This window comes from Mobula birostris, chromosome 5, assembly GCF_030028105.1.
Source record: "Mobula birostris isolate sMobBir1 chromosome 5, sMobBir1.hap1, whole genome shotgun sequence".
Lineage (NCBI taxonomy): Eukaryota > Metazoa > Chordata > Chondrichthyes > Myliobatiformes > Myliobatidae > Mobula > Mobula birostris.
Genome location: NC_092374.1, coordinates 77994050 through 78007378, shown reverse-complemented (window position 1 = coordinate 78007378; position 13329 = coordinate 77994050). Strand labels below are relative to the sequence as shown.

The following is a 13329-nucleotide window of genomic DNA, read 5'->3' as shown; positions in this document are numbered from 1 at the left end:
CGTTCCAAGGAATGAAATCCTAACCTATTCAATAACTCAGAAACGTCCTTGTAAAGTTTTCTGTGTGCTCTCTCAACCAAGTCTAAATCAAGTCTAATAGCTGTTCTCAAGTCTAAAGACTAGTCTTCAGCAATTTGAGGAAGACTGGATTATCCCTTCCTGGATTGTTGAGCCTTGAGTATTTCCTGTAAATTGATACTCCACATAGTTAATGACAGCTTTCTGTACCACTGACATGATCATTCCCCAATTACTCTCACTTGCTCCCAGTCATTGCCACGTTCCTCCTTAAAATTATGTTAAATGTCCTTGTTATTGGCATTCCCAAAAGTTGCCCATGTACCATCCTACATCCCCGGACCATACGATTCCATATATTCCTAAGGCACTTAGTTCTAACCAATGGATAAGATCATAAGAGCAGAATTAGGCCATTCGGCCCATTGCGACTGCTCTACAATTACATCAAAGCTGATCTATTATCCCTCTCACCCATTCCCCTGCCTCCTCCTCGAAATATTATACAGCTCTTGTTACATGCACATGCAGTTCAACTCTTTGAGTGATTATGTAGAAAGTTTGAAGTTAATAACTCATCAGGGGTGATTGATAAATTTGTGGCCTAAGGTAGAAGGAGATGAGGGATATTTGCCACCTTCAACTTCAAGTGTAACCTGTGGAGGTCATACCTTCACAAAAGTGATCCCAATGATCTAGAAATCTGTAACCCTGCCCCCTGCACCAATTACTCAGCCATGCATTCATCTGCCAGATCATGCTATTCTTACCCTCACTGGCAAGTGGCACTGGCAGCAATCGGATAATTCTACTCTGGAGGTATTACTTTTTAGCTATCTATCTAACTCCCAATATTCTCTCTTCTGGACCTCTTCCATTGCTCTACTTTTGTTGTTGTTACCAATACGTACCATGACTTAAGGCTGCTCACTCTCTCCTTTTAGAATGCTGCAGACCCGATCCTAGACCTCCCTGACCCTGGCACCTGGGAGGCAACATACCATCTTGGTTTCTCACTTACATCCACAGGATCTCCTGTCTGTGCCTCTAACTTTGTAATACCCTATCACTACAGCTCTTCTCCGCTCTTCCCTTCTGAGCCACAGAGCCAGACTCAGTGCCAGAACCTCTGGTTGGTCATCTCTCCGAACAGTATTCAAAGTTGCAAACATTATTGAGGGGAATAGCCACAGGGGTACTCTGCACTGGCTACCTATTCCCTTTCTCTCTTCTGACAGTCACCCAGGTACCTGCTTTCTGTATCTTAGGGGTGACTAGCTCCCTATAGCTCCTATCTCTCACCTCCTTATTCTCCCATATGGCCAAAGGTCATTGAGCTGCAACTCCATTTATATGGTGTATATCTTTCAGGTGCACCCGATGAATTTCAATGATTTTGTCTAGCTTACACCAAAATTCTGTATTCCAACAAGCAGATTTAAGCAAGGACAGTTCAGACAAAATGCTTTGCTTCTCCCTGCAGTGTAGCATTTATGGTAATCAGAATCAAGGGCTGCCTGGGGTCATCATGATTCTGTGCCTGCCGTTGTCTGACCTCAACAGCTGCCATCCTGATGGGCATTTTTAGTGGAACTTCTCCAATTTGCTGGCATGCTACTACTTGTCAATTTCCTGGTCAGTACCTCCCAATCTGCTTTATTCATGTTCCTCTTTGGCAATCCTCATAACTGCTACCCAGTGAGCACCAAACTGTTGGGCCTTACCGATTTATTTCTCAGACTAACTGGGTCCCGAAATTGTTCTAATTCCTCTACCTGCTTCTTGTCCCTGTTTTTCTTTGTTCTTTTCATTCACCCCACTCAGTTTGCACCCCGTATCATCCCTGTCACTTCTTCAATTTGGCTGTTTTTGTGCTTTGTGCCTCTTAGACAAGGTATGGACAAGGGAAGCACAGGAGCGCCTACAGGACTGCTTTGAATCAGTGGTCTGGACTGTATTTAGTGATTCATCTTTGAACCTGGATGAGTATTCTGCAGTTGTTACCGACTTCATTAAAACCTGTATGGATGAGTGTGTGCCTACAAAGGCTTACTGTACATTCCCAAACCAAAAGCCGTGGATGAACCAGGAGGTATGTCATCTGCTGAAGGCTAGATCGGTGGCATTCAAGTCTGGCGACACAGGCCTGTACCAGAAAACCAGGAATGATTTGTAGAGGGCTATTTCAAGGGTGAAGAGACAATTTCGAACGAGGTTGGAGGCGACATCGGATGCACGGCAACTCTGGCAGGGTTTGCAGATGTTACTTCCTACAAAGCGAAACCCAACAGCATGAGTGGCAGCAATGCTTCACTACCAGATGAGCTCAACGCCTTCTATGCACGCTTTGAAAGGGAGTACACAACTACAGCTGTGAAGATCCCTGCTGCACCTGGTGACCCTGTGATCTGTGTCTTAGAAGCCGATGTTAGGCCGATGTGAACCCTCACAAGGCGGATGGTCCCGATGGAATACCAGGTAAGGCTCTGAAAACCTGTGCCAACCAACTAGAGGAAGTATTCAAAGACATTTTCAATCTTTCACTGCTATGGGCGAAAGTTCCCACTTGCTTCAAAAAACAACAGTTATAACAGTGCCTAAGAAGAATAGTGTGAACTGCCTTAATGACAATTGCCCGGTAGCACTCACATCGACAGTGATGAAATGCTTTAAGAGTTTGTTCTTGACTAGACTGAACTCCTGCCTCAGCAAGGACATGGACTTATTGTAATTTGCCAATCTCAATGGCACTCCATACGGCTTTAGACCACCTGGACAACAGAAACACCTATGTCAGGATGCTGTTCATCGACTATAGCTCAGCATTTAATACCATCATTCCCACAATCCTGATTGAGAAGTTGCAGAACCTGGGCCTCTGTACCTCCTTCTGCAATTGGATCCTCAACTTCCTAACTGGAAGACCAAAATCTGTGCAGATTGGTGATAACATATCCTCCTTGCTGACAATCAACACTGGCGCACCTCAGGGGTGTGTGCTTAACTCACTGCTCTTCTCTCTGTATACATGTGACTGTATGGCTAGGCATAGCTCAAATACCATCTACAAATTTGGTGACGAGAGGGCGTACAGGAGTGGGATATGCCAACTAGTGGAATAGTGCTGCAACAACAACCTGGCACTCAACGTCAGTAAGACGAAAGAGCTGATTGCGGACTTCAGGTAAGGTAAGACGAAGGAACACATACCAATCCTCATAGAGGGTTCAAAAGTGGAGAGAGTGAGCAGTTTCAAGTTCCTGGGTGTCAAGATCTCTGAGGATCTAACTTGGTCCCAACATATCGATGTAGTTATACAGAAGGCAAGACAGCAGCTGTACTTTATTATGAGTTTGAAGAGATTTGGCATGTCAACAAATACACTCAAAAACTTCTATAGATGTACCGTGGAGAACATTCTGACAGGCTGCATCACTGTCTGGTATGGGAGTGGGGTGGGCTACTGCACAAGACCATAAGAAGCTGCAGAAGGTTGTAAATCTAGTCAGCTCCATCTTGGGTACTAGCCTACAAAGTACCCAGGACATCTTCAGGGAGTGGTGTCTCAGAAAGGCAGCGTCCATTATTAAGGACCTCCTACTGTTACCATCAGGTAGGAGGTACAGAAGCCTGAAGGCACACACTCAGCGATTCAGGAACAGCTTCTTCCCCTCTGCCATCCAATTCTTAAATGGACATTGAATGCTTGGACAGTACCTCACTTTTTTTAATATACAGTATTCCTGTTTTTTGCGCTTTTTAAATCTATTCAATATATGTATTCTGTAATTGATTTATTTATTTATTATTTTTTCTTTATTATGTATTGCATTGATCTGCTGCTACTAAGTTAATAAATTTCACGTCACCTGCTGGTGATAATAAACATGATTCTGATTCTTGCTGTGGTTGACATATTTTTCTTATTACAATTATTCTCATGTTAAACAAAACACAAGGAAATGACAAAAATAAGACAGCGCGTACTTTAAGCCAAAGAGTATATACACTGCAATGAGCCCTCTCTGTGCCACCAAACTCATAATGGCTGTTGTATTCCCTTTCATATAAAACTCCCATTACCCCTCAATATTTTTAGTGCACACACAAGCACACTCTCAAGCAAATGTACTGCTATACAATCTCGCAAATGTTAACACACATCCCTCTAGCGACCCAATGGTCAGTAAACACTTTTCGCAGCTGATGTCCCTGTTGCACCAAACTATCCAATGCTGACTGATACCTTGCAAAAACACGTACAGTACACTTTTATATCTACCAGTTTAGCTTCTCCACAATGTTCTTTCATACTTTGTGATCTCGTGGTGGTTAGCTTGAACAGAACTAAGAGTAGGGTGCTACTTTAAAACCATTCCCTCTCTCCAAAATGCATCACTCAGTTCTTATACATACACCTCTGCCATTTCTCCACCCATTTCTGCAAATGACTTGAATTTGCTGTATTCTTTAAACAGTCTCATGAGTACTTGTGTTTATATTGGTCTGATTCATTGTTCTGATTGGTTGACACAAGCACTATGTAGTACAGACAGGGAAAAAACTATCCATGGGACTACATGAACATCAGTTAGTCATAAGAAGACACGATCCTCTGCCACTCATCTCAGTACATAAAAACCAAGAAGGACACAAGTTTATCGGGGAAACTACAAAAATCCTGGCAGAAGCACGAAACAAGAACTCAAGAGAAGTATCAGAAGCTTGGTTCTCAACAGAAGATTCTATTAACAAGCATGTTGAAATAGATGCAATTTATGAACCTATGCATCTGTGGGATTGGGGCCTAGCGGTGAACCACAAACACCCAAGGAACCAATACTCACAATGACCGATAACCAGGGATATGGGCCGGTGGCTGTCTGGGGACCCAGCAGAGACTAGTGGCCAGTGCGACAACCAACCAGTCAGAACAACAAGTCGGACTAATGTAAACGTGATCACTGAGCAGAAACAGCACTCAATTGTGCACTGATGATGCCACCTTGACTGGTGATGGAAAGTTTGTGACCTAACCTCCAGGTTTGACAAACAACCCAAACTACTGATCTTCTCTTTCATTTCAAACCTTTCTCACTATCTACAACTATCAACCTCACCCACTTTCTTAGGTTCTAAGAATAAGTTCCTTCTTTTATCCTAGAGCAGATTTATCCTTTCTTTAGCTACCCTGGAAGAAATGATGACTAGAGAGTCCAGAATCAGCAATTTCAGCCTCAAAGTAAAGGGTCGCTATTCAGGATATAGATAAGTAGAAATTGCTTCACTCAGAGAGTAAAGAATCTTCAGAATTTTTCACCCAAGATGGCTGTGAAGGTTCAGTTTCCTAATCAAGATATTGATTGGTGGATTTTCAGATACTAAGGGTATTAAAGGATATAGTATTGGTGCAGAAAAGTGGCATGGGATAAAACATCAGCCATGATCTTAATGATAGATCAAGCAGGAGAAGTTGAATTGCCTACTACTGCTTCCTATGGTATTTGAAGATTGGCATAATAAATTGATTCTATTTTTCATGAAACTTATTTGTGTAGACCAAGAAGATGGTTCCATTTGAGAGATTTGGCAGTATTTGTGAAGAGCTGAATAATGCCTTGCATAGGGAGCACCTGGCCCAGCTTCTGTTAAATGATCAGGTTCATCAGATGCAAGAGTTAAATCTACGACTGGAGCAACATTCAAGTGAAGAAGCTGAGAAGAATCAAACACTCTCTGAGGCTGTAATGGTAAGCATTTATTTCTTTTTACACAGAATTGTATAATAACTTGAAAATGAGCAAAGGCAATTAAAGTTATAAATATGTGTAAAAATATAACTGAAACATAAAATGTGGGCTCGTGCTGAGAGCTTAAGGATGAAGACGATGGACTGAGGAAGAGAAAGTGATGAGTGTGAAGAGAAGGGTTCACATGATGGAAAGGAGAAAGAAATGGTGAAAAGAATTTGTGCCCTTATCGGTGGAATTATGTGAAAAGAATGATGCAAATGTATGTACTGAAAAGAACATTACAGGGAATAAGTATCACACATAAAAGTTGCTGGTGAACGCAGCAGGCCAGGCAGCATCTCTAGGAAGAGGTACAGTCGACGTTTTGTGCCGAGACCCTTCCTCAGGACTAACTGAAAGAAGAGCTAGTAAGAGAATTGAAAGTAAGAGGGGGCGGGGAAGATCCAAAATGATAGGAGAAGACAGGAGGGGGAGGGATGGAGCCAAGAGCTGGACAGTTGATTGGCAAAAGGGATATGAGGGGATCATTGGACAGGAGGCCTAGGGAGAAAGAAAAGGGGGAGGGGGGAAAAACCCAGAGGATGGGAAAGGGGTATAGTGAGAGGGACAGAGGGAGAAAAAGGAGGGGGGGAGGGAAAGATGTGGTTTGTGGTGGGCTGTCAGCAGGGATTGCTCCCTACGCTAGGGATCCTCAACCTTTTTTGCAACGCGGACCGGTTTATTATTGACAATGGGGGCGGTTGTGTAGGGTTGTCAACAGACAAGAGTAGTAGTCAAATACGCTGTGTTTACCCCGAGAAAGACTGCAATGACCATGAAGCCTTGCGCGGACACGAGTGCGCATGCATGTACGTGCCGCTTTTTTTCCTACTAATCGTTTTTGCCGATTCTTTTTGGGGGGGTGTTAATCACGACCGGAATATAGGTGATGTGGCTAATACACTCAATTTTGTTTCTAAAAGGGTTTATCTAACGAATTTAATATTAAACACACAACGCATATTTTCCTCGCATGAATATAGTGATGTCAATTATCAAGGGAATACAGGGGAGCTTGAAGTAAGCGTTGAATGAACCTCCAGTAGAAGTGGTGGAGGTAGGTTCGATATTATCATTTAAAGAAAAATTGGATAGGTATATTGACAGGAAAGGAATGGTGGGTTATGGGCTGAGTGCAGGTCGGTGGGACTAGGTGAGACTAGCGTTTGGCACGGACTAGAAGGGCAGAGGTAGCCTGTTTCCGTGCTGTAATTGTTATATGGTTATATAAGTCAATAGCATCATAACATTTTAAGTAAAGTGAAGCACCGAAGATTTAAAAGGACAGAAGTCCTGCTTCGGGTTTAATTCGGAGAAGGAAGTCTGAGAATTGGAGCGGGAGTGCGGAGGAAACCATTTTTTAATTTTCAGTTTTTTTTCCATTGGCCTTCAGAGAGGCGGGACTGCGCAGGCGTGTGACGTCGGGCAGTGAAGCGCGGAAGATTTAAAAGGAACACAGCCTCATACAGCAGGCAGCATAGTTTGCGGGCTGCAGAGTGAGCCGGGAGCAGAGTGAAGGCTTAAGGGCTTCGGCTGAATGGGCTTGGGCAGAAACGGGCGAGGCGAGGAAGGTTTGGTATTCATTTTTTGTTGTTATTTGAGGAGAGGGGCAGTATGAGTCTGAGGGTAGCTTGTTGTTCTCGGTGCCAGATGTGGGAGTCCCTGGAGTCTCCAAGCCTCCCGGACGTCCACATCCGTGCCAGGTGCGCCGAGCTGCAGCTCCTAAGGGACTGCGTTAGGGAACTGGAGCTGCAGCTCAATGACCTTCGTCTGGTCAGGGTGAGTGAGGAGTTGATAGAGAGGAGTTACAGGCAGGTGGTCACACCGGGGCCACGGGAGGCAGACAAGTGGGTCACGGTTAGGAGGGGGAAGGGGAAGAGTCAGGTAATAGAGGGTACCCCGGTGGCTGTACCCTTTGACAATAGGTACTCCTGTTTGAGTACTGTTGAGGGGGACAGCTTACCTGGGGGAAGCGACAGTGGCCGTGCCTACGGCTCTGAGTCTGGCCCTGTAGCTCAGAAGGGTAGGGAACGGAAGAGGAGGGCAGTTGTAAGAGGGGACTCGATAGTAAGGGGGTCAGATAGGCGATTCTATGGACGCAGTCCAGAGACCCGGATGGTAGTTTGCCTCCCTGGTGCCAGGGTCCAGGATATTTCTGATCGCATCCAAGATATCCTGAAGTGAGAGGGTGAAGAGCCAGAGGTCGTGGTACATATAGGTACCAATGACATAGGCAGGAAAAGGGAAGAGGTCCTGAAAGGAGAATATAGGGAGTTAGGAAGGGAGTTGAGAAAAAGGACCACAAAGGTAGTAATCTCAGGATTACTGCCTGTGCCACGCGACAATGAGAGTAGGAATGCAATGAGGTGGAGGATAAGGAATGCAATGAGGCTGAGGGATTGGAGTAGGGGGCAGGGATTCAAGTTGTTGGATCATTGGGACCTCTTTTGGCGCAGGTGTGACCTGTACAAAAAAGACGGGTTACACTTGAATTCTAAGGGGACCAATATCCTGGTGGGGAGATTTGCAAGGGCTACTGAGATGACTTTAAACAAGAATGGTTGGGAGGTGGGAATCAAATTAAGGAGACTAGGAGAGAGGAGATTAGTTCACAACAGGGGGATGGGAACAAGTGCAGAGAGACAGAGGGGTGTAAAATGAGTGTAGAAGCAAAAAGTAGTAAGGTGAAAAGTAAAAGTGGCAGGCCAGCAAATCCAGGGCAAAAATCAAAAAGGGCCACTTTTCAACATAATTGTATAAGGGCTAAGAGTATTGTAAAAGCGAGCCTGAAGGGTTTGTGTGTCAATGCAAGGAGCATTCGTAACAAGGTGGATGAATTAAAAGTGCAGATTGTTATTAATGAGTATGATATAGTTGGGATCACAGAGACATGGCTCCAGGGTGACCAAGGATGGGAGCTCAACATTCAGGGATATTCAATATCCAGGAGGGATAGACATGAAAGAAAAGGAGGTGGGGTAGCATTGCTGGTTAGAGAGGAGATTAACACAATAGAAAGGAAGGACATTAGCTGGGAGGTTGTGGAACCGATATGGGTAGAGCTGCATAACACTAAGGGGCAGAAAATGCTGGTGGGAGTTGTGTACAGGCCACCTAACAGTAGTAGTGAGGTTGGGGATGGTATTAAACAGGAAATTAGAAATGCGTGCAGTAAAGGAACAGCAGTTATAATGGGTGACTTCAATGTACATATAGATTGGGTGAACCAAATTGGTAAGGGTGCTGAGGAAGAGGATTTCTTGGAATGTATGCGGGATGGTTTTTTGAACCAACATGTTGAGGAACCAACTAGAGAGCAGGCTATTCTAGACTGGGTATTGAGCAATGAGGAAGGGTTAATTAGCAACCTTGTCGTGAGAGGCCCCTTGGGTAAGAGTGACCATGATATGGTGGAATTCTTCATTAAGATGGAGAGTGACGTAGTTAATTCAGAAACAAAGGTTCTGAACTTAAAGAAGGGTAACTTTGAAGGTATGAGACGTGAATTAGCTAAGATAGACTGGTAAATGACACTTAAAAGGTTGATGGTGGACATGCAATGGCAAGCATTTAAAGATCGCATAGATGAACTACAACAATTGTTCATCCCAGTTTGGCAAAAGAATAAATCAGGGAAGGTAGTGCACCTGTGGCTGACAAGGGACATTAGGGATAGTATCAATTCCACAGAAGAAGCATACAAATTAGCAGAAAAAGTGGCTCACCTGAGGAATGGGAGAAATTCAGAGTCCAGCAGAGGAGGACAAAGGGCTTATTTAGGTAAGGGAAAAAAAGATTATGAGAGAAAACTGGCAGGGAACATAAAAACTGACTGTAAAAGCTTTTATAGATATGTGAAAAGAAAGATTGGTTAAGACAAATGTAGGTCCCCTACAGACAGAAACAGGTGAATTGATTATGGGGAGCAAGGACATGGCAGACCAATTGAATAACTACTTTGGTTCTGTCTTCACTAAGGAGGACATAAATAATCTTCCGGAAGTAGTAGGGGACAGAGGGTCCAGTGAGGTGGAGGAACTGAGGGATATACATGTCAGTAGGGAAGTGGTGTTAGGTAAATTGAAGGGATTGAAGGCAGATAAATCCCCAGGGCCAGATGGTCTGCATCCCAGAGTGCTTAAGGAAGTAGCCCAAGAAATAGTGGATGTATTAGTGATAATTTTTCAAAACTCTTTAGATTCTGGACTAGTTCCTGAGGATTGGAGGGTGGCTAATGTAACCCCACTTTTTAAAAAAGAGATGGAGAGAGAAACCGGGGAATTATAGACCGGTTAGCCTGACATCGGTGGTGGGGAAAATGCTAGAGTCAGTTATCAAAGATGTGATAACAGCACATTTGGAAAGCAGTGAAATCCTCGGACAAAGTCAGCATGGATTTGTGAAAGGAAAATCATGTCTGACGAATCTCATAGAATTTTTTGAGGATGTAACTAGTAGGGTGGATAGGGGAGAACCAGTGGATGTGGTATATTTGGATTTTCAAAAGGCTTTTGACAAGGTTCCACACAGAAGATTAGTGTGCAAACTTAAAGCACACGGTATTGGGGGTAAGGTATTGATGTGGATAGAGAATTGGTTGGCAGACAGGAAGCAAAGAGTGGGAATAAATGGGACCTTTTCAGAATGGCAGGCAGTGACTAGTGGGGTACCGCAAGGCTCAGTGCTGGGACCCCAGTTGTTTACTATATATATTAATGACTTAGATGAGGGAATTAAATGCAGCATCTCCAAGTTTGCGGATGACACGAAGCTGGGCCGCAGTGTTAGCTGTGAGGAGGATGCTAAGAGGGTGCAGGGTGATTGGATAGGTTAAGTGAGTGGGCAAATTCATGGCAGATGCAATTTAATGTGGATAAATGTGAGGTTATCCACTTTGGTGGCAAAAACAGGAAAACCGATTATTATCTGAACGGTGGCCGATTAGGAAAAGGGGAGGTGCAACAAGACCTGGATGTCATTATACACCAGTCATTGGAAGTGGGCATGCAGGTACAGCAGGCGGTGAAAAAGGTGAATGGTATGCTGGCATTCATAGCAAGAGGATTCGAGTACAGGAGCAGGGAGGTACTACTGCAATTGTACAAGGCCTTGGTGAGACCACACCTGGAGTATTGTGTGCAGTTTTGGTCCCCTAATCTGAGGAAAGACGTCTTTGCCATAGACGGAGTACAAAGGAGGTTCACCAGATTGATTCCTGGGTTGGCAGGACTTTCATATGATGAAAGACTGGATCGACTAGGCTTATACTCGTTGGAATTTAGAAGATTGAGGGGGGATCTTATTGAAACGTATAAAATCCTAAAGGGATTGGACAGGTTAGATACAGGAAGATTTTACCGGTGTTGGGGAAGTCCAGAATGAGGGGTCACAGTTTGAGGATAAAGGGGAAGCCTTTTAGGACCGAGATCAGGAAAAACTTCTTCACACAGAGAGTGGTGAATCTGTGGAATTCTCTGCCACAGGAAACAGTTGAGGCCAGTTCACTGGCTATATGTAAGAGGGAGTTAGATATGGCCCTTATGGCTAAAGGGATCAGGGGGTATGGAGGGAAGGCTGGTACAGGGTTCTGAGTTGGATGATCAGCCATGATCATACTAAATGGCGGTACAGGCTCGAAGGGCTGAATGGCCTACTCCTGCACCTATTTTCTATGTTTCTATGTAACGTTTGGATATTAAACACACAACACATATTTTCCCTGTATGAACATATAAAATCATTGCAACACACCAATATCACTGAATCAGTGGGAGCTCTGGGCTGAATACTTGTTTTCCTGCAACAAGACAGTGCCATCGAGGGGTGATGGGAGGCAGCGATACTCAAAGGGAGTTCCTTATGTCCAGCCTATTCCGCAATTTAGTTTTTGTTGCATTCATCGCAGAGATAAGGTGGAAATGGAAGCAATGTTTTCAGTGCTTTCGTGGCTATCTCAGCATATTCAGCCCTGACTTTGATCCGGAATGCCAGCAGAGATGTTACGTCAAACATACTTTTCAGCCCGTCGTCATTTGCAAGCTTGAGGAGTTGATCTCCTTCCCGCGCTGACACGGATGATGCGCAGGTAATGACCTCGCGTGCGTTCAAACTCAACAGTGGGTGACAGGGAATGAGGAAAGGTGCAGCTGACTCATATCGCCAAATCATATCATTTCCTCGCGGCCCGGTGGTTGGGGACCGCTGCCCTACGTGACTCCCTTGTCCATTGGTTCCCCCCACCCCTCCTCACCGATCTCCCTCTTGGCACTTATCCTTGCAAGCGAATCCCACCACTAAGCACATCCTTCCCTCCCCGCGCCTCTGCTTTCTGCAGAGATCACTCCCTACGCGACCCCCTTGTCCATTCGTCTCCCCCGTCCCTCCCCACCGATCTCCCTTATGGCACTTATCCTTGCAAGCGGAACAAGTGCTACTCATGCCCTTACACTTCCTCCCTTACCACCATTTAGGGCCCCAGACAGTCCTTCCAAGTGAGGTGACACTTCACCTGTGAGTCGGCTGGGGTGATATACTGTGTCCGGTGCTCCCGATGTGACCTATATACGGGCGAGACCCGACGCAGACTGGGAGATAGTTTCGCTGAACACCTACGCTCTGTCCGCCATAGAAAGCGAGATCTCCCAGTGGCCACACATTTTAATTCCATGTTCCATTCCCATTCTGACATGTCTATCCACGGCCTCCTCTACTGTAAAGATGAAGCCACACTCAGGTTGGAGGAACAACACCTTATATTCCGTCTGGGTAGCCTCCAACTTGGTAGCATGAACATTGACTTCTCAAACTTACGCTAATGCCCCCCCTCCCCCCCTCCCCCCATACCCCATCCGTTATTTATTTATATACACACATTCTTTTTCTCTCTCTCCTTTTTCTCCCCCTGTCCCTCTGTCTATACCCCTTGCCCATCCTCTGGGTTCCCCCCTCCCCCTTTTCTTTCTCCCTAGGCCTCCTGTCCCATGATCCTCTCATATCCCTTTTGCCAATCAACTGTCCAGCTCTTGGCTCCATCCCTCCCCCTCCTGTCTTCTCCTATCATTTTGGGTCTTCCCCTGCCCCTCCCACTCTCAATTCTCTTAATTGCTCTTCTTTCAGTTAGTCCTGACGAAGGGTCTCGGCCCGAAATGTCAACTGTACCTCTTCCTGGAGATGCTGCCTGGCCTGCTGAGTTCACCAGCAACTTTTATGTGTGTTGCTTGAATTTCCAGCATCTGCAGATTTCCTCTTGTCTGCAGGAAATAAGTATTCCTGGTTCAGGTTGTAGTTGTAAATGGAGGGTAGTGGAGGTATGTAGGAAATAAGGAAATGCTGAGGTATGATTAGGGTAGCAATATAGTGCTGAGAGAAATTAACAGAGCTTTTTGCTTTAAAAAAAACTGCATGCCCTGAAGATGATAGTTAATGCTATTGTCCACATGGTTTATTTTAGTTATAAAACAAACAGTTTGAACATCCCTCTTTGACCCACAATATCTGTGCCACCCATGATGCTGATGTT

The 13329-nt window shown here is 44.8% G+C and overlaps 1 protein-coding gene across 2 annotated transcripts in view; it reads left to right on the top strand.

Annotated features, from left to right (window-relative positions):
* The window catches only part of ccdc171 (coiled-coil domain containing 171), a 478351-nt gene that overhangs the window by 255639 nt on the left and 209383 nt on the right, over nucleotides 1-13329 (top strand). For both annotated transcript variants that reach the window (XM_072258224.1, XM_072258225.1), the window contains exon 20: nucleotides 5577-5768. In XM_072258224.1, the coding sequence (XP_072114325.1) occupies nucleotides 5577-5768 (192 nt within the window). The remainder of the gene's footprint in view (nucleotides 1-5576; nucleotides 5769-13329) is intronic.